The sequence below is a fragment of the Protopterus annectens genome, chromosome 10.part0 (assembly GCF_019279795.1).
Source record: "Protopterus annectens isolate FY-2018-M chromosome 10.part0, PAN1.0, whole genome shotgun sequence".
Lineage (NCBI taxonomy): Eukaryota > Metazoa > Chordata > Ceratodontiformes > Protopteridae > Protopterus > Protopterus annectens.
In genome coordinates this window covers 1,718,402,638-1,718,425,459 of record NC_056744.1, presented here as the reverse complement: position 1 = coordinate 1,718,425,459, position 22,822 = coordinate 1,718,402,638, and the positions used below count along the sequence as shown (strand labels likewise).

Genomic DNA, 22,822 nt, shown 5'->3' with positions numbered 1-22,822 from the left:
CTCTTGTGCCCAAATGGTCAATTTAGTCACATTATTTTGCAGACTTGCCTTATCTGTAACATATGTAATCAGTCACCAATTTCAGATAGTCTGCATATAGACTGTAGAACATCTCAGATGGAAAAGAAAGTTAGGTCTGTTAGGTCTGAAAGATATAATCTAAGCAAGCAAGGGCCTAGGACAGAGCCCTGTGGGATACCCTGACTGTAACCAAGAATTTTACCCTGTCCAGTTGCTGTATGACACTTGTCATGCCCTATTTGTAAGCCATGCAGCTATCCATATTATCAAGTGTACATCAATACCTAGTTGTTCTAATTTATTGATCAGTGTTTTGTGTATGACCACAGCACAATTTTTCATTCACAGCTGTTATTATATTCTTATGGAACATCATGTTACAGGTGGTAATAGACCTATTTTCAACATATGCATACTAATATATATTTTCAAATCCCAACCTATCCAGTTCGGACAATAATTTATCTAATATTACCCTATCCATTATTTTTCGACAACATGAAAGAAGACTTAAGGGTCTATATAACTCTGGGTTTGTCCTACTCCCCTTTCCCTTAAAGACAGGTTTAATAAGTGCATGTCTCCAGTCTTAAGGAATCTCCCTATATTTATATGATCTAGTGAATAACAGATATAATGGTACCATAAATTCTTGTGTTCTCAGGTCATTGTTACTAATTCCATCTCCTCCCAGTGTTGTGTTTGGATCCAGATTGCACAGTTCTTTCTCAATATAAACCAATTTGATTCTAGTATAAGAGATTACCTGGATGTCACTAAGACAAAGTATCACAACTTTTGTGAAGCCAAACTGTTTTGCATAATATTTTGTAAATCTATAATCTGTTGTGTCCGAGAATAAATTTCAGAGTCTGCACACAGTTTATCAATTTGTATGTCTCTAGTCCTTTCACATCTTATGCATCTATAAAAAGGTGTGCTATTATGCTCGATATATTTACATACATTTTCTTCATATTTTTCTAGATCTTGTCTCACTCTATGCTTAGTCTGTGTCCAACTTGTTTATTTCAGTTTTCAGAGTTGTAGTTGCACCTCTCTTCCATTTCTTATATTTTTTTGTCTCTCACCTTAATCAGGTATCCTGTTCTTATGGAAATATATCTCCCTGACAATGTATGCCTAGATCCCGATCGATTTGTTTTGCACTCAAGCCAAGTAGAAAATTGTAATTTTAAGATATTGTTTAGTCAATATAGCCTTTTCTCACTGTCGCCTATAACAGACTTTTATTCCCTACCCTTTACCTTGGTAATTTAACTTCTACCATTGTTGGTACTGTACCTCTCTCCTGCCTTTGATAGGCCCTTCCTTACCACTTGTGGTATTTTTTTTTTTTTTTTTTTTTTAAATACCATTGTTGGCATCTCTCATCTTTTTCTCTTCCTTCCTTTGTTTTTTTTTTTATACAGAATAGCCTTGTTGCCTTACTATGTCAGACAAAGCTAAGTTGGGGTTTAAACAGTATGACAAGTGTGGGCGTAAGATGTCCAACTCGGATGGACACACTCATTGTGTTTACTGTTTGGGCATGGATCATATTAAAGCTGACTGACATTTGTGCTAGTTTTAGTAATCGTACACTAGCAGAATGTAAAAGTAAGCTTATCTTAAAAGGTTTAATTAAGACAACTTTTTCAGAGGCTATATCTGGGTCAGAGGTCTCACCCCCCTCCAAAGACCAAAAAACATAAGGAAAAATGGAGTGATCTGGTTTTCCATCAGTTACAGAACCAAGTTGGCTCTGGGGTTCGCGGCGCCCTCAGTGCAGACCTCTTCGGCACCAGGCTCTTTATCTTCTCCCTCGGTGCCATCCATGATATTCACCCCTATTTTGGTTACAAGATTGGCACCACTGACTTCGGTGCCGTCCTTGGATCAGATATTGGCTCCTATGACTGCACCTGCTTCGGCACCATCCCCGGCCACAGTGCCGATGGAGCTATCGGCTCCTAAACGTGAATATCTGCCAAAGACAAGATACTCTCCAACTTATGACCCTTTTTTGGAGCAGAGATTTAGCCCCTTTCTAGAAAGACCCAATTCTCCTTCAGCAGTTTTCTTTAGATCCACTAGGATTTTTTCTGAATTAGACCTAGTGCGGGTTGTGGACCAGCTTCTGGCAGCTAGGGGATAGCCCATTCCAGCTAGACCTTCCATCCCTCTTGGCTCGGAATCTTCCACATCTTCCCCTGTTTATCCTCCTCCAGCCTCTACCCAGGTCCCGGAGATCTCTGTACCGATGTCCACCATGGTGCATACTGTCTCGGCTCAAACAGTAGTTTTTCCCCTGTTGGCACCGACCACCCTTGCTGCATCGGCTCCGGTGGAGTCGATGCTCTCTTGGAGCAGTGCTTGGACCATCCGTACCTTGGTACCTAGCCTGGCGCCTATTTTCTCACTGGTGCCATCTATGTCCACGGCTCCAATGGTATCCAGTCCTCATGGAGCTAATAACCTGGAGGTGGGCTCCTCAGGGCAGGGTGTGACCCTGGTTCCTTGGTTATCCTTTATGGTTCTGGGCTCCCATCCCTCCTCGGGCAGGCCTGCTTTCCAGGTGATTGAGAGGGTCCTTGCCTCCGTAAGCTCGCAGTCAGCACCAATAACATCAGTATCAAAACCTCTCCCCAGCATGCAGCTGTCCCAACCCCCTATTTTGGGACCCCAGGCACGGGAGTCACAAGACCCCCCTTTGAAGGGAACCCCTTCTCCGGAGTCCTCCTCAGAAGATCCCACTGGGGAGCCACCCTGGAAGAAACAGTGCAAGAGGAAGCACCTTGATTCCCCGGAGGAATCTTATCACCGAAGACACCATTTGTGATGGGGGGGAAGGGTCCCCACAGTCTCCCCCAAACGGCGTCTCATTCGGAGGCATTCTTGAAATCCTCAAGCAGTGAGGAGACTGGAAGTTCTCTAAGCCTTCTTCTGAAGAATCTGTGTTCTTGCAGGCCTTCAGTGCCCAGCCATCTACTTCCTGGGTGACACCACCAGCAGATGACTTTGTTAAGCTCATTGTGCAGCATGCCTGGAAAGCCCCAGACAATGTAGAACCTGTCCCCTGGAGGCCAGACAAAATTTTATCTATACCTGAAGACCAGCCCCACTGGTCCAAGCAGTTGACAGTTGATTCTATGGTCATGGAGGCGGCCACCAAGAGGGAACTGGCAGAAGATAGTTCCACTGTCCATCCTCCGAACAGGGAGTCCTGGACCATGGACAGACTAGAGAAGCAGACCTATGCTTCAGCGACCTTTGCCATTCGGTCACTGAACTATCTGGCACACTTTACTCGCCTCCAAAGAGACCTAATTTCCAAAATGTCTTCCTCTTTGGCGGGGGTACTGCTTGATGAGGTGAGTGACACTGTCGCCTTGCAGCTAGCTACCTTTGAATCCATCTTGAACTCCTTGATGAGTTTGATATCTCACACCACCGAGGGGGCAGCTCGAGCTGCCGCATCAGGCATTGTCATGAGACGTAATGCTTGGATGAGGTTGTGTGACTTCGCAGACCCCTTTAAATCTTCCTTTGTCAATGCACCAGTCGACGAATCTGCACTTTTTGGACCCAAAGTACGAGACACACTTGCACAAAGTGAGAAAGACAGAAAGAACTTGTCTGCTGCTGTGAGCATATGCTTTTCCAACCCCCAGAGGTCCTACTCCAGGAACAAGTAGGGAGGAAAAATGTGGTTCAAGAAATCCCAAGGATCTTTTTGTGACACTCGTGGTGAACAATCCCCCCAGGGCAGGGGGGGCAACTCATCTGAAAGATGCCCCTTTCGGGGTAGAGGGGGTCTGCGTAACCAGGGCACTAGAGATTTTTTCTAAAGCAGACCCTACCAGCACTCCTGAGCAGCGGCCTGACTGCTTTCGTCTGGAAGCAGTCGGGGGTCATTTTTCTCTGCACCTATCAGTCTGGCATCTTATTATTACCAATGTTCGGGTGTAGAGAATATCCAGAGGCTACCAAATACCATTTGATTTAACTCCCAGACCCGTCAAACAAATCCCAGATGTACCACCCAATCAGAGGGAATTAGCAGCCTTAGAAATCGAAAAGCTGCTAAGAAAAAGAATCATCCAACCAGTCCCACCAGAACAGACAGGATCCAGGTTTTACTCTAGGTCTTTTTAGTGCCAAAAAAGACAGGGGACTGGAGACCAATCCTGGATCTCAGCCTATTGAACAAATTTATCAAACCTCAAAAATTCTGGATGGTCATGGTACAGTCCATTCTTCCCTTCCTAGGGAGGGACAACTGGAAGTGCTCTATAGACCTCCAGGATGCGTACTACCATATAAAGATGAATCACCAATCCCGGAGGTTTCTCCGCTTCTGGCTGGGAGCCAATCACTAGCAGTTCAGGGCACTGCCATACAGTCTCTCAACAGCCCCCCCCCCCACAAGTGTTCACCAAATGTATGGCAGTTGTGGTAGCTCATCTTAGACTACTAGGATTCCAGGTGTTTCCGTATCTAGAGGATTGGCTCCTTACCTCTCCGACCAGGAATCTCCTAGTCCACAGCCTCTCTTACACTCAAGGTCTCGCTCTCTGCTTGGGGATTACAATTAACAAGGACAAATCTCAAATGTCTCTATTGAAGACACTGGAATTTACTGGAGCAGTCTTCGACACAACATCCTGTCAAGCCTCTCTTCCCCCCTCACAGGCTTTTGAAAATAAGACACCAAATCCAAGACCTTCTTCCTCAGACCTATGTACCAGCACATCTTGTACTGCAACTGTTAGGCTCCATGGCGGCTGCCATTACATTAGTACCACTGGTGAGGTTGCATGAGAATCCAGTAGTGGCTCCTTTCCGCACAATGGTCATTTCGAACTCACCCACTTGACCACAATATGTCTTACAGTTGCAAGGAAGAAATACTATGGTGGATGAAGCCACAAACAAATCTTTGGTGTCGACCGTTCTGTCGACCCCAGCCCATGGCCACGGTGACCACAGACACTTCCCTGTTTTTTTTTGTTTTTTTTTTGGGGGGGGGGGGCATTTCCAGGGAAAGGCCAATTTGCACATAAATGTCCTGGAACTGAGGGCAGTTCTTTTAGCATTGCAAGTGTTCCATGCATCCCTACCCTCTGGGACCATTGCAATTCAGTCAGACAACATGTCAGTCATCTAGTATATCAACAAGCAAGGCAGAACCAGGTCTTACCCCCTGTGTCAGGAAGCCATGAGGATTTGGCACTGGGTGATAGCTTCCAACCGCTTTCTTATAGCAAAGCACATTCCCGGGAGTTCCAACCTTACTGCGGACAATCTGAGCAGGAACATCCTGATGTCTCAAGAGTGGTCCCTCAACCCTGTAACAGTTGATCGGATCTTCCGACGCTGGGGCAAGCCTTGCTGCGATCTGTTTGCTTCCCCCTATATTACAAATGCAGAAGCTGCTTTGCCCCGATTCCCCCCCTCAGGGGGAAACCCGAGGGACGCTCTAATGCACAATTGTCCCCCGGGTCTTCTGTATGCCTTTCCCCATTTCTCCTTATTCCAAAATTTCTCGAGAAAGCTCAGAAATTGGGAAGCAAAGTGATCCTCATTGCCCGCTACTGGCCCCATCAAGTCTGGTTCCCATTTCTATGGCCTCATCTGATTCACAGCCAGTGGATCCTGGGTCATTCCCAAGACCCGTTATCTCATCCTCAGGGACCGATTCATCTGAACGTCCACAGTCTCAAGCTCACAGCTTGGTTCCTCCACTTCCAACGATTGCCAGGCTGCCCGACATCCCATCTCCTGTTCGTGAAACACTTCTGGCTTTACACAAACCTTCCACCAGGAAAGTTTATTCTAGTAAATGGACTAGGTTTTCTATTTGGGACAAAGATCAGAAGATATTTCCCTTCTCTATGTCTATTCAAAAGATCCTTAAATACCTGATGACATGCAGGAGCCTCTGCATCGACGATCACTGTACATTTAGCAGCTATTGCCAATTTTCATAACGGACTTGAAAAATTCTTCGATTATGCCACACCGCCTATGCAAGATATTTTTGAAAGGAGTATTACACATTAAACCTCCAGTCAAGCCTCCCTTAGAACCCTGGGACTTGACTTTGGTGCTTCAATCCCTCACAGGTCCTCCTTTCGAGCCCTTTGATTCATGTGATTTAAATTTTTTGTCATGGAAAACTTCACTTCTAGCAGCACTTACCTCAGCGAGAAGAGTATCTAAGCTGCAGGCCTTGAGTGTCAAGAGACCTTACTTGATCTTCCACACGGATAGGGTGTCCCTTCATAATGACACTTTCTTCTTGCCCAAGGTCATTTCTGGATTTTCCATTAACCAATCCATTGGCCTGCCGGTTTTCTTTCCTCAGCATTCTAATATAGGGAGTACCTTTTGCACACCCTTGATGTGCATCGGCAGCTTCATTGTTATTTCGACAGGACTAAATCTTTCAGGAAAACAGATGAATTGTTTGTGGCCTTTGCAGGACCCAGAGTAGGTAAACCTCTTTCCAAAGTGACCTTATCCTCCTGGCTTAGAAACGTCATTACCTTTATCTACCAACAGAATAAGCTAGCCTTACCTTCCAGAATAAAGGCTCATTCTACCAGGTCTATGGCTACTTCTGTAGCATTTCATTCCAGAGTCTCTATAGATGATATCTGCACAGCAGCCACTTGGGCACGACCTCATACCTTTATCTCTCATTACAAATTGGATTTGGCCTCCGGGGAGGAGCATCTTTTGGCTCTATGGTGCTCAGGAATATCCTTCCTTAGGGCCACCCAGGACTCAAGTAGCTGGGGACTCGGTCCTATTTCTAATGAATGGACAAAAATTTACATCAGATAAAGACGTCATGTCTTACTATAAACGTTCAATCTGTGTTGTAGATCTTTGTCCATTCATTACTTCCCGTCTTCCTTACCCCTGCCTGGACTCCTGGTGGACTTTAGGAACTCCTGGTTAGGGTATTTGCTCAGACTGAAACGCCTTCTATATTTCTATTACTACCAGAACCCAAGTCCTATTTGTAATGAATGGACAAAGATCTACAACACAGATGGAATGTTATGGGAAGACATAACTTCTTTTTATATGCTCCAGGATTGTCTATTTTCACCGTTACGCAGTGTATATTATTGGTGTGATCACTGAACATTTAATAATCACAGGTCTCATCACCATCTTTAATCCCTATCATAACACCTCCACCTGTTTTTTTTTATTAGAATGTCTGTTACAGTAAACACATTTATACCCTGAAAGAACTGGTTTCCAAGTCATAGTTCTTTAACCATGTTTCACAAACAACAACAATCGTGTGGGAACATAGCAACATCTGATGCATCTCTGATGGTTGTAAATGCCAGGAGCATTAATAATAATGTTTTTTTTTATTGGAAAACTTGCTATCTGTGAAATGTTAAATTTTCAATCTGGCAAAAATCCTGCCTCGTATTTGTCAAATACTGCAAAATATCTGCTGCAGAAATTTTCTTCCTTGATCTTGACAAATGCACACCATCCTGTATGAACACGTGTGGCCAAGACTTGGCTTGGATGCTCTACACATTTCCATTTCTTAAAACAGGACATTTTTTCCATGTAGGTATTTACCCAAAAATTCATTCATGGTGACCTGACTAGCCTTTCTATAGGTGATTTGTGAAAAATACGTCCTCCTAACACCAGTACAAGCTATACTATCTAAGAGGGTTGTCAGTTTTCTAACAGTCTTTCTAACAGTCAGAGAGTCTTTACAGATGAGATAATTTGTACAGATAAGTATAAAAACAGATCTGTACTTCCTTACATTAAGGCATTCCAAGGCTTGTTTCACATCTTCTATTTTTGCTCCTGGCAAGCATAACACTACTCAGTGTTTATTACCTTCTCTGCAAATGTAAGTATCAGTTCCTCTGATAATAGAATCTTCAATTACAAGGAGAGTGGACTACTTACAGACTGGTTTGCAAAGTCCACTGAACGTGTGGGACAAACACTAAATGCAAGATCTGTAAAGAAAAAAAGAACTGGAAAAGAGTTACGTATCTTGTTGCTGCATGTGATATGCTTATGGCAAAGGACCTGTATACTGAAAGGCAAAATAATGAGGCAAGATTGTTGCATTGGGAATTGTGCAACACTACAATTCTGAAGTGGTTGAAAAGCAACGGAAACAAGAACCACAATTCATTGTAGAGAATGATGAAGTTTACATCACATGGGATCATCTTTTCCAACAGTTCAAAAAACAGAGGAGATAAAATTGGATACAGTAGTCAGAGGAAAAAAAAAAAGGACAAAAGTAGCATTGATCATTAAATTTGCTACACTCACTGATTAGAGAGACAGAATCATACATACCATGACTTGCAGGCAGAAATCAGAACAATGTAAAAGAACGCTGCACAGATAGTTATAGTAGTAGGAGCAACAGGTCTTTTAAGAATTTACACTCGTAATTCTAGTCAATTCTGGGCACATTGCAGGTGCTGTGAAGAGCACTTTTGGCCAACATCATACATACCCTGACTTAGGAATGGGGTCCATGCTCATCATGGTATTACAAACCCAAAAGACTTAGAGAAATTAAATATGGAGTTAAAAAGATTTTTGATATACTCCTATCACCCCATGGGGCAGAAAGCACAGTGCAGTGCCTACCACTTTAAAACCAGTGACAGAGCATGGCTTTGCAAACCTGATATCACACTACTGTGTATATTCAGTCCTCTTTGGCCTTGTGCAACTCCTCCCTGAAGGATGGTTGGGCCATTGCTGGTCTCTCATTCCCATCCTTCCTTAGTTCCTTTAGTCCTCTGGTCCTCTGGCTTCTAATCTGAAGTGTTTACATTCGATCATAGTGAACACAAGCTAACGTAAACAAAGGCCACGGTGTCTGTGGAAGCAGTTGTAGTGCTGATTTGTTGTAACAGCATCTGAAGTGTTTACATTCGATGATAGTGAACACAAGCTATCTAAAGTAAACAAAGGCCACGGTATCTGTGGAAGCAGTTGTAGTGCTGATGTGTTGCACCAGCATCTGAAGTGTTTACATTCGATCATAGTGAACACAAGCAAATGTAAACAAAGGCCACGGTGTCTGTGGAAGCAGTTGTAGTGCTGATTTGTTGTAACAGCTGCTACAACCACTCCTGTTGTGACAAGAATGAGAACCTTTCCCTGCTCTATGTGCTGCAGGGATGTGTACGTTAGACCAGTGCCTGAAGCAGACATTACTGTGCTGCTGTTGTACAGGGCAACAGTTTTAGCTTTATATAGTGAAGGTTATTTTGCCTCATATGGTTGTGTGCAAACTGTTGGAATAGCTAGGGGAGTCACAGGTGCACTTTCTTCATACTAAACTGGTGCTAGCACACTTTGTAAATATGATGGAATACAATTTGTGTAAACAGGGTTATCACACAGAATCCCTGTCTGAGCACTGTTAGCACTCTTACCTGTACCACATATCTCATTTGTATACGTCTTTGGCATCAGCTGCCTGCTCGGTGCACAGTCATGTATTACTTCTGCAACCTTGATTGTCTAGTTACCTCTGAAATGGAACTGGGTCTTTCCCCCTACATTTCTCTGTGCATGGACCCTACATGACACGTCTCTGAATTTTATCCACAAATAACAGACTGCTCAGTACATCAGAGCACACTAAATACAGTGCAGTAGGATCTTTTCAGAAAAGCATTTTAATGTGGGATTGTGGAGGCAACAAATCCTCATTTTACAGCTGGCCAGAGTTTTTGCACAAACTCTATGTGCATTCACCTCAGTGTTCAGAAGATTTGCCAATTTTGACTATAACGGAGTATGTATTGACGTTACCACAGCCTTTGTAAAAGTGGTAAAAAAGTTATACGCCATTTGGTAGATACACTGCATCAAAACATTTTCATTTTTTCACATATTAGCAAGCATCCTTCAATTTGTACTGCTGTTCCATATTTAGCTTACATTTCACATTTACCACTTACTGGAGCTGTACTTCTGAGCTCTTTCTTTTCAGTAATTCTAGTGTTGTTCTTGCATAGTTTACCTCTGTTAATTACTGCTACTTATGCAAATGTGCTTCTAAGCCTTAATGATTACAATGGACAGAATTTTACTACCTGGAATACTACCCATAAGATGTATGTGACTGCAGAAACGACACCCATCATGAAGACGGTGCAGCTTCATAAGAGTAACCATCCGTAACTCCTCATTTCTGGAACCCCAGTTGCATTTTCCAGAGAGTCATTCTGCATTGGTGGACAAATTATGTTTTGCACTTCTTTAACATTTAGCTTATAAACTTTGGAACCTCCACCTAAAAACCACAGCAAAACACAGAAAATGATTACCACCTCGACAGTGACATGCATTATCTCCTACATCTAATATAAGCACTTCACTCCTTTTTGCCATTATGAATTGAGGATTATACTGGTCAATGTGAAGGTACAATTAAGCCCCCACTTAAGCGACAGACCATTTCTCCAAAAGTTTTTAACGCACTCAAGGCTGTAAGTCCTTGAAACCAAGTATATTAAAGCAGGAGAGAAGCCCCCCCCATGGGAGTACTGAAAATAGACCCCCCTCAGAGCTAAATTTGTAATTTTAGCTGTTTGGTTCCAACCTTCATGGAAGCAGTCACTTAAGCATTCCGTATCCCAGTGTGGATTATACAGCAGGTCTGGAACAAGTAACATCAGGGTGTAAGGCAGTGTAAAATGGATCCTGGCCTTCGCAGAACACAGGACTATGAGAAATTTTCAGATGTTTTACAGTTGAGTATACCTATAAAACGTGTTTAATGACTACACAAAAATCCTTCTTGAAGTACTGCTTATACAAATATACTTTACACAGACTCGGGCTTCAGCAGCATATCCAATACAAAGACAATGACAATTATTTTAGGTAATACAGATATTTTACATTTTTAAAACAATTTTAAATGAATGTACTGTGCTTGAAAGACTAACACTATATTTTAAGTTGTCTATCTCGCCTTCATTCTAACTGGTTGGGATCAGAGCCGATCCTCGGCTCCGACTCGGCCATCTTCAATAGCTTGAGAGCTGTTTACTATTCGAGGCTACCCCATATCCCATGATGCCTGGCGCTAGCTACCCAGATCTAGTTTGCCACTTCAGACTGTGAGGTTGTCTTACTGGCTCAAGCTTGTATAATTTTATTGTATTTTTCTATATTTACTAAAAATTTAATCCCTTTCAATAGCATCTATCCCTCCTGTTTGTAAAAACTCGTTTTACTTAGAGAGTCCCCCCCCCCCTTTTCCCTTTCACGGTTATCTTTCGGCTTTTCCCAGTTAGGGGTTGCCACAGCGGTACTCCGGTCCGCTAATGATTGGTAGTTGATTTTTACGTGCACAGTTACCAGCCCTGACGCACTGTATAGTTTTATATTGTTAATTAGTTATACCTGCTAGCTTGTTTTTCTTTTTGTGTGTGTGTGCGTGTTTGACCTTGGTGTGTGTGTTGTTAACAGGTCCAAGAATACTAAAGTGTCAGGATTCGAAGTGTGACTCATGCTGTCAGAAGATGTCTATGACAGATGGTCATGTCTACTGTCTGGGCGCGGTGCACCTGCAGGACTCTTCTTCAGTTTGTCATACTTTCAGCCCAAGAGTCCTACAGGAGTGCAAAAATAAGTTAATCCTTCAGGGTTTGCATAAGCCATAGGATTTACCAGCCAAGGCTCAGCCTGTGAAATCCTCCAAGCCACCTAAGTCTTCGGCTCCTAGTTCTGAGCTGTCGTTGGGTGAAGCGCCACATCCACCTCTGGTCCGGCCAGAACCGATGTGCCTCCCTCTCAGTCAGCTCCAGCATGTACTTCAGAGCCGTCTGGGAGTCGAAAGAGATCTAGGTCTCCCTCCTTGGAGTCGATACGCTCAGCTCCACGGTCACCTCTGCTCCAATCGGAGCGCAGCCATAGGTCCTCTCACTCCTCTCGGTCCTCTAGGCTTTCAGATCATGATTTGGAGAGAGTGGTCAGTAGGTTGCTGAAATCGCAGGCCCTAGCTAAAATGTTATCCAGCCCCCCTCATCAGGTGTCGGCTCCATCCACTTCTGCAGATATTCCTCCTCAGACTCCCCCCTTGAACTCGGAGCCGGAGTTCGTTGGGGTTCAAGTCGTGGAACCATCGGCTCCGATACCTTCTCCTTCGGTTCTGTTGTTGGCTCCGATCCCTTCCCTGGTACCGTTCTTGGAGGGATCTGGGCTCCGGGACTCCCTCGTCGGCTCCGAGGGGGCGAGTGGCATCGGACCCTTGTCTGACCCCGCTCTCCCCCTCGGAGCTTCGGCGCAGCTGAGCTCGGATCGAACATCGGCTTCGGAGCCACCCCCCTCGGTGCGGAGAGGGATTCCGATTTCTTCGGAACCGGAGTCTTCTTTGCGTCCAGGCAGGGACGCCTTTGAGGTCATGAGGAGTGTACTGGACCCTGAGTCAGTCCCACGATCAACCTGATCGGCTCCTCCCCCTATGGTGCCTGCGGCTGCCTCTGCCCCTCCTCCAGACCCCAAGCGTGGGGAACCAGCGCTCAAGGGCACCCCTTTGGATGTTTCTTCCTCTTCCGAGGCCTCCCCTGATCACTCAGAGGAGCCACCTCATAAGGAGGAAGTGCAAGAGGAAGCACGTTGACTCCCCTGAGTCTGTCACATCAAATACTGACTTAGAGGATTCAGAAGGGTCCCCGAGATCCCCCTCTGAAGATATCCCCTTTTCAGACATCCTTGAAATCCTTAAGCAGAGGGGGAACTGGAATACCCAAGCCCCTTCCGAGGATGAGTCGGTATTCCTGAAGTGTTTGGTTCCCGACCTTCCACCTCCTGGGTGTCTCCGCCTTTCGACTCGCATATGTCTGCGGTGGCTCAGAAGGCATGGTCAGCTCCAGACACAGTGGAACCAACCCCCAGGAGACCTGCTAAATTTATAATTGTACCTCAGGACAAACAGTTTTTAACTAAGGGCGTTCTGGTTGATGCCATGGTGGTAGCAGCAGCCACAAAGAAGGAGCTGGCAGAAACTTTGTCATCTGTCCATCCCCCTAACAAGGAGTCTAGGACTATGGACAGATATGGGAAGCAAATGTTTCCTTCAGCGACCTTCTCTATGAGGTCTCACAATTATTTGTGCCATTTCACCAGCCTTCAGAGGGATCTCCTTAAAGAGCTTGGAGATACCCTCCAAGATCCATCAGCTGAGGGGGCTCAAGCTAAGGTGGCCTCCCAGCTGGCAACTCCAGTTGTTAACTCCTCCATGAGGCTCATTTCTTATGCAGCCAATGGTGCGAGTTGAGCCGCAGGCACGGGCGTTGCCCTTAGGAGGCAAGCACGCATGGATGCAGCTATGTAATTTTGCAGAACCCTTCAGAGCGTCTTTCACCAATACCCCCTTTGATGGTTTCGTTCTCTTTGGATCACAGGTGAAGGACACCCTAACCAGGTATGAACAGGAAGGTAAGACTCTCTCTGACATGGGAGTCCGTTTTTCCACTCCTTCCAGACCATATCCCAAGGGTCAGAAGAGTGGAAAGATGTAGTTCCGGAAATCCCAGGGAGCCTTGCCTGACACACGTGGTGAGTTCCCCTCCAGGGGCAGAGGAGGGAACAATAACAGATGCTGCCCTCATGGCAGAGGGGGTCTGCAGAACCAGGGCAGCAGAGAATCCTTCTCTGAAAAGCCCTTTCAGCATCCCTGAAGGGTTGCCCGGCTGCCCACCTCTGGAGGCAGTCAGGGGAAGGCTCTCGCTGTACCCCAAAGCCTGGCAAGATCTAACTCAAGACAAGTGGGTACAGTCGATCATATCCGGAGGTTACAGAATTCCCTTTGCTCAACCCCCGTTACCGTCAAACAAGTCCCTTCCAGATGTTCCACCCAATCTAAGGGACCACGCAGCCAAAGAAATTTCAAAGCTGCTACACAAAAGGGTCATCCAGGAAGTTCCAGCAGACCAGCTTGGATCCAGAACTTACTCAAGGTTCTTTCTGGTATCAAAAAAGACAGGGGACTGGAGACACATTCTGGATCCAGCAGATTAAACAGGTCTGTACAAAGAACAAAGTTTCGGATGGTCACACTACAGTCCATTCTACCCTTCCTGGGTCAGGACAATTGGATGTGCTCTATAGATCTTCAGGATGCATACTACCACATCAAAATGGATAGGAGCTCCAGAAGATTCCTTCGCTTCTGGCTGGGAGCCAGTCATTATCAGTTCAGAGCTATGCCCTTTGGTCTCACCACAGCCCCCAGGGTGTTCACCAAATGCATGGCAGTGGTTACGGCTCACCTGAGATGTCAGGGATTCCAGGTGTTTCCATATCTAGACGAATGGCTCCTCACTGCTACCACCAGGCATCACCTCCTGCAAGCCAGAGACTACACTATCAAAACTTGCTCCAGGCTAGGTATCACAATAAATTTCAAAAATCTGCATTGTTGCCCTGTCAACATATCACTTATATAGGTGCAAATTTAAATACAAGGAACATGTTTGCATGCCTTCCACCAGACAGGGTATCACTAATTCGCCAGCAAGTGCAGATTTTATTAACATGCAAAAGGATTCAAGTCAGGGTTGTCCTCCAAACACTGGATTCCATGGCATCAGCAATACCTCTTGTTCCCCTAGCCCGCTTTCACATGAGAATCCTCCAATGGCTCCTACTCACACAGTGGTCCTTCCAACAGCTTCCCATGTCTCACAAGATTATGATCACAGAAGCATGCAAGAAGCACCTCGCTTGGTGGATGGTCTCCCCATCAGTGTCTCAGGGCAGACCATTTGTGCTATCCCCTCCAGTCGCCACAGTGACCACGGACACCTCCCTGATAGGGTGGGGGGGGCATTATCAGGGCAGGACAGTCCAAGGCACCTGGCAGCCTCACAAGTACCATTTGCATATAAATGTCTTGGAGATGAGAGACGTGCATTTAGCGTTGCAAGCCCTTCAGGACTCTCTCCCTCCCGGGACCACTGCAGTTCAAACGGACAATATGTCAGTGGTGTGGTACATCAACAAGCAGGGCGGAACTAGGTCCTATCCTCTATGTCGAGAAGCACTCAGGCTCTGGCAGTGGGCGATCTCTTCCCAACATTTTCTGATCGTAACGCACATCCCTGGGAGGTCCAACATCATCGCAGACAGGCTCACCAGAGCAATTCTCATGCCTCACGAGTTGTCTCTGAATTGGATAATTGCGGAACAGATCTTTCGCAAATGGGGGCAGCCTTGCTGCGACCTGTTTGCCACACCCTTCAACAGCAGGTGCAGCAATTTCTTTTCCATTCTTCCACTTTCCGGCCACTCCCCCAGAGACACTCTAGTCCACGATTGGCCTCAGGGACTTCTTCGCTTTCCCTCCGTTTCCCTTGTTCTCATACAGAGAGCAACTGCGTTGGGTTGCAGAATGATCCTCATTGCCCCTTACTGGCCTTGACAGATATGGTTCCCATTCCTGCATCATTACATTCTCGAGCAGCCTTGGATTCTGGATCTTATTCCGGATCTACTGATTCAAATCGGGCAGACTGCATCGATCCCTTCAAACACTCCAGCTCACAGCTTGGTTGCTCCACTTCCAACCTTAGCCAGGCTTCCTAATATTTCCTCCTCTGTACATGAAATTATTATCTCATCACACAAATCCACAACTAGGAAAACTTATGTTAGCAAGTGGAAACGTTTTTCTTGCTGGGCAGAGGCTAAGAATATAGACCCCTTTTCAGCCCCTGTCCACGAGATTTTGGAATTTTTAGCGGAACTCTTTCATTCTGGTTCCACTTCTGCTACAATCAGGGTTCAGTTAGCTGCCATTTCGAATTTTCACATTGGGTTGTCTTCTATCAACATTATGTCTCATAAGCTGTGTAAAGCCTTCCTCAAAGGAACCACTCTGCTTAGGCCCCCAGTGAGAGATCCCCCACCTCCATGGGATCTAAATTTGATACTAGCTTCCCTAATCTTGCCACTTTTTGAACCTGCAGCATCTTGCTCCATTAAGTTTTTATCCTGGAAGACTCTCTTTCTGGTAGCCATTACTTCTGCCAGACGTGTTTCAGAGCTTCAGGCTCTATGTATTCGTCCTCCGCACTTAGTTTTCATAAAGACAGGGTCGCTCCAAGGATCAATCCTTCCTTCCTTCCCAAGGTCTGTTCGCAAAATAATTTAAATCAGTCCATAGACCTTCCTGTGTTTTTTCCTAATCACACCAACAAGGCAGAATATAAATTGCACCAGTTGGATGTTCACAGACAACTGCGTTTTTATTTGCATAGGACAAAGGACATCAGGAAGTCGAACCAACTTTTCCTTTCCTATGCTGAGGGCAGACAAGGCCTTCCAGTCTCAAAAGTAACATTATCTAGGTGGTTGTCTCACATTATTACATTCATTTACCAGCTGAGAAACAAAGAATTATCTATCATACCAAAAGGCCACTCTACTAGGGCCTTAGCCACCTCGGTGGCCTTCCAATCTAGGTTGCCCATGGAATCTATCTGTGCAGCTGCTACGTGGGCTAACCCACATAGACATTGCCTCCAGAAACAGAGCTGACTTTGGTTCCACTGTTCTGAAGAGTTTGTTCCAATGAGCCACCCAGGATAGTAGGTGCTAGGGATGCTGTCCCAACCAGCAAGAATGAAGGCGAGATAGACAACTTAACATAAAGAAGTTATATACCTACCATAACGTTCCATGTTAGTTGTCTTCTTCTCGCCTTCTTTCTTGCGTCCCACCCTCCATCCCCCTATCCTAGTGGATGGAGAGGAGCTCCCTTTTTCAGATTTCATTGGCTGAACCTTCTTTGGTTGTCCTTTTTCTGCTTAGATAGCTTCACAGCTAGGCCCAAGGGGCTACTAGGGCAGAATTCTTCCTTAATTTACATCTGGAATAGCTTTATCAAATGAGATCTGGGTAGCTAGCACTAGGCATCATGGGATATGGGGTAGCCTCGAGCCAGTAAACAGCTCTCGAGCTATTGAAGATGGCCGAGTCAGAGCCGAGGATCGGCTCCGATCCCAACCAGCAAGAAAGAAGGGGAGAAGAAGACAACTAACATGGAACGTTATGGTAGGTACATAACTTCTTTTTACCTGACAATTACAGTTTTCAAATCACATTTGCAAAAACAGATAGATGGAAGGAGAACGTTAGTGCCTCCAAGTTGCTTTCAGACTTGAATACAATTTCACTTTTCCTAAACATAACACAGACATGGTAATGCTATATAACAATATAACACCAGATTTCGTGCAGTGCTCACTGTTAACTAATAACATACATACACCACAAAATGATGTATGAAGCAGACTGAACGACATGCCTGGTGCCTCATTTACTCTTGTCACAGACGACTTCCATTCAAGACATCTGCCACACATCACTGTCCGTTTACTTACCTGTATGTCTCCAAGTTCCTTTTCTTTCTTGTTTGCTAAGTTTCTGAGATCATTAGGTTTGGATTCAAGAACTGATAAGGATACTTGGATTTTGTCCTATAAATATACAAATGAAAAAAAAAAACATAACCAAAAAGAATACAGAGTGCAAATATACCATAATCACTTTTCATACTTGGGGAATGTAAATAAGGAGTCAGCAAATTTACTTAATGTCTTTGCAAAGAATAAACATATTGACACGCACAGAGACTGTACAGTGTAGCTGAAGACCCAACCGTGAAGAGACAGTAAAATCAGTGCGTGTTATTTGCACAATATTACATGAACAGGATTGGCACATTTTATAGTCCGAAGTTTAAAGGACAGTGTATGGATAAAGCCAGAAAATGGAAGTCTGCACAGTCATGCAAACAAATTAAAAGGGGGGCAGATCATAGGGAACAAAAATGATTTAAAAATTGTTTCTAACTACTGAATGGCTTACAGAGCCCAACAATTCTACCTCCTATTTCCCTCTGAGATTTCCTAACACATCTTGATGCATATTTGTATTCCAATACAATTTTCTACTCATCTAAGACAACTTTGGCAGGCATTCATATGTCCTTTTGTAAAACTGATTTCGTTATATTACATAGGAGCAGTTACTGCTCCCAAATTCAAACTACACCTCCATGATCTTTCACATAGTTTGTAATAAAATAAATGAAACAGAAATGAATAAAGGCAAAAAAATAACACACTCAGCCCACAGAAAACCAGTTACTGCATGATCTGTTTTGTTACTGCATCTAGGAGGGTAGAAAAAGGTTTATATACCAAAAAAGGAGGGCTGGAAGTACAGGGCTAGTAAGGCTCATGGAGGGATTTGTCAGACAGGGGCAAGGATGGTAAAAGTGGTTTATAAACCAAAAAAGAGGAATGGAAGGAAGAAGCTAGTACAGCTCAGTAAGGACAAGCAGGAGATAACAGAATATAGACAAACCAGAAATAGTGAATTAATACTTTATCTTGTTTTTCATGAATAGAGGGAAAAGCACCTCATTACATGAGACAGTAGGGGATGGGCATGTAAAAATAAATACAGAGAAGTGACTGCCCAAAAGAAGAATATGTATAGGAACCAGATGGACTGCCTTCCTGGATCCTTACATATCTGATCAGCATGTTGGTAGATCCGCTGACGGGGATCTTCAACAGATTACTAGCTAGTGTGGAAGTAACTGAAGACAGCAAAAAGTATTTGGGGATCTACAAGCTTGCTAGGCTAACTGCAGTTGCAGGCAAAGTCATGCAAAGAATCCCAAGGGAAAGGCTGGTCATATTCCTGCAGGTCTGCAATCTCCAGGACAACAGCCAACACTAAAATCAAGGCTGAAGGAATAGTCAGTACAACTTGATTCAGTTTTTATAACTAGATTACAGGAAAACTTGAAAGGATAAGATTGGGAGATTATGTCTACCCGAGTTAATCAAGGCTCCAGATGTGGTCTTCCAGAAACAGTAGAAAGGGTACTACATGGATCTATACAGACCAGGATAAAATAGATTGAGGAACTGAACTGCAGCATTACTGAAAAGCTGAAGACAGGGTGTTGTGGTTAGAGGGGTGCTGTCATGAATAAGGAACATGACTCATGGAGTACTGCATGGGTCAGTACTGGATCCAATACTCTACAATGTGTTTGTTTAACAGATAGTGAAAAGATTTCACAAAGCTCTCAAGTATCCCTGGTTATGTAGAATATTGCTAACTCTGCTCATATTACTGCCTGCTTCCTCATAAAATGTTTGCTTTTCTAGTAAATCTCGAAGGATTTACAGTCAGTCAATAATGTCAGACAGAGTTTCTTATTACTAAAATATGCATGTTGGTGCAAATCCTTTTATTCTATACATTTTTGAACTGAATCGGAGTACTATTTACAAATCATCTATGATTTGGGCCCCTTCTCCTCATTATTTTTTTGTTTTTGTCCAGAATTCTTGAGCAAAGTTGATAAGTATCTATAAATGTGATCAGACTCTTTTAATGATGAAAAAAGTCAGGTGCAGCAGTAAAGAATAGTGAGGAATGGCCTTAAAATGGCTGACCAACAGGCCAGGAAAAAAAAAAAAGAATGAGTCCAGTACACACGGATATAAAATATGCACTCATGCCACAATAAGAAACATGGTAAGAAGCATCAGGTGGGGAAATCACACTGGAATGGATCCCAGGAAAATGGCTGAGAGGTCCAAAGCACCAGCCAAGAGAGATGCTGGCTTAAACGCTTAGGAAGACAGAATCCAGAAGGTAATAACCCCACTTAATGGATGCTGGTAATCCACATCTTCAGTACTGTGATCCCCGGTCAGGCCACATCCTGGGTAGTATGTTCAGTTCCGAAATACAAGGAAAAGGATCTCAGGCTGCCACAGGAAGTCTGAGATGAAAGATATAAAAAGTCTCATCTGAAATGAAAACAGGCCAAGGACTAGAGAATCTGGAGTTCTTTTCACTACCGACAAGAAAAAACATCAAGGCATCAAGTGGGAAAACAAGACCTTGCTGACTAGATATGAAAGGGTGACCCTGACTTGTGCTATAAGGACCAACAGCTCCATAAATCTGGGAAAATAAGAATGTTCTACCCAAATGGGTGGTGGAGAGGAAATATACAGAGGCATTTGTAAAGACATGAGACAGTTGGAGAAAAGGTCACGGGACGCAGGAATATTATCACCTTCATGGATGCATTATTTTTCATTTTTGTGCAGTGGCATTAAGGTGTCAAGTTGTAGACCATCCCTCTAATTTTGCTGCCAAACAATTCCTCATCCATTCAAACCTTTCCTGTACATTAGCTTTATTACACACACACACACACACACACACACACACACACACACACACACACACACACACACACACACACACACAAAGCTACTTTCCACCTTTCGGTCCCCAACTTCTCCCATCCCTCCTCTTCATCAACAGCCACCACATCACAGATGTATACAACCCCAGATTTTTCCCTTCCTCAGATGAATCTCATTCTCATCCCATCAGACATGAAAACTTAACAGTCACTCGGATATAAATACCACCGTGATTAGGATAAATGCACAATAGTCAAGGGCTTAATTTTTTGGCCAGTTACATTTTCAGTCAGGTCCTAACAGGACTTAGCAGTGTCATTGGGGCAAAAGACAGCAAACCCACCCTTGGTGCAGAAGGCCGTGGATTCTTTTCTCAAACCAGGTAGACAGACTGATGTTGCTGTAGTCCTGAGTGTGCCATCCTTCGGATGAACAGAGGCCCCATCTGCATGAGCTGCTGGTAGCTCAGGTGTATACAAAAAAATCTCACAGCACCTACTGAAAAGAGTAGGTGAAATTCCCAATTGCCCTGGCCAAATTTCCACTAATAGCACAAAAAACACTTTGGGTGACCCTTGGAAAGAAGCTACTACTAACCTACCGAACTAACTCGGTCAACAAGGATAAATAAAAAAATAGAAAAAGAACAATAACATATTGGGCAGACATCACTCAGCTATGTATGCACTGAAGCCATAAGTAAAATTCTTCAACCTATGTACTAATGTGTCCTATGTCCATCCATCTACTGAAGTTCTAGCAATCAACACTACCCTGGAATCAGAGATTAAAACATCCAAACTTCCAATGAGCCTGTACACTCTCTCCTTTGGAAAGGATGAGCAGGTAATGCCTCATCATTCCTCTTCTTTCTGGCCAGTTCCAACATGTGCCGCCCAATCTGTTAACTGAATTCAGGTCACCTGATTCAAAGCTTTATCCCTCTACACCAACAGAGCTGGGTTAAAAAAAAAAAACGTCCTTCTGTAGTAATACTGCTCACAAAGACATAGAAAAGAACAGGCCTTACTAATGATGACTGTGGGATTCATTTCAAAACAGCCCTTTCATCTTCAGTGTGTCCATTTACTGCTAAGTGTCTTATGCAGACAGTCACCCTTAGTATAACACACACTGTTATAAAAGTCACATTTACTGCTAGTGTCCTACTAGTTATCAATGTCTTATGCAGACCGTCACCCTTAGTATAACACGCACTGTTATAAAGGTCACATTTACTGCTAGCGTCCTACTACTTATCAATGTCTTATGCAGACTGTCACCCTTAGTATAACACACACAGTTATAAAAGTCACATTTACTGCTAGTGTCCTACTAATCAATGTCTTATGCAGATTGTCACCCTTAGTATAACACACACTGTTATAAGTTATAAAAGTCACATTTACTGCTAGTGTCCTACAGAGTCTTATGCAGACTGTCACCCTTAGTATAACACACACACTGTTATAAAGGTCACATTTACTGCTAGTGTCCTACTACTTATCAATGTCTTATGCAGACAGTCACCCTTAGTATAACACAGGGCCAGCCTTAGCTGAAACGGCGCCCTAGGCGAAGTACTGCTCTGGCGCCCCTTAAGCCCCACCCACACCATACTCAAGGAACACCCGTATTTGAGCCACGCCCACAGATGGGTCACTCCCACAAAATCCACTCCAGTTCTTTCAATGTTTAAATGCATGAAAAATCAGTCATACTGTAACAAACACCTTGTAGTCTAAGGTAGTTGCATAGGGTGAACATCCCCATGACCCAGCACTAGGTGCATTGGCCAGAGCAGTCTAAGGTGGCTGCAGAGGCTACACATGCTTCACCACAGCTGAATCTGCAGAAACAGGAGACAAAACTAGGATTTCAATTTTACATGCTAGATAGTGACATACTGTATGTACACCTCACCACCTGTTGGAGCTGTTCATGTAAACCTCCTTGTCACCTATGCTGTTTGCAATACAGTGGTCATTAGTCTCCCTCACCTCCCACTGGTGCTGCAGCTCATGGTGATACTTGTGCAGGTCACTATATTGATGCTTTTTCACTGCTTACCAGAGCAGGTGATTCCAATGGCATCACTCACCTCCTGGGTAAGCTGGTGTCAAGCATCTGTTTCATATAATTGGCCATCACAATGACCCAGCAGGTTCTCCTGATAATCCATGTATAGTTTATACAGGAAAATGTTTGTCTCTTGGATGAAGCAGGCAGGAGTCCTGCTGAACCAAGCACCGGAAGAGGTCCTGTCCACTCAGCAAGTCAGAACAAGGAGAAAAAATGATAGCCCCACGTGCACAACAACATAGCATAGACAATATGCAGCATGAACATCCTGGCAGCAAGGGTAAACTTTGGAAAATATCTAAGACAGTTGGCTCTATGGGCTTCCCAATGAATGTGCATGGGCATAGTGTGCATGTAACATACTAGTCTTGGAACGTGCATGGGCATAGTGTGCATGTAACATACTAGTCTTGGAACGT

General features: G+C 44.2%; 1 protein-coding gene across 2 annotated transcripts in view; it reads right to left on the bottom strand.

The window, feature by feature from the left end:
* Positions 1–22,822, bottom strand: part of LOC122813950 (zinc finger protein 883-like) — an 846,666-nt gene that overhangs the window by 812,729 nt on the left and 11,115 nt on the right. For both annotated transcript variants that reach the window (XM_044086495.1, XM_044086494.1), the window contains exon 2: positions 17,457–17,552. In XM_044086495.1, coding sequence (XP_043942430.1) covers positions 17,457–17,552 — 96 coding nt within the window. The remainder of the gene's footprint in view (positions 1–17,456; positions 17,553–22,822) is intronic.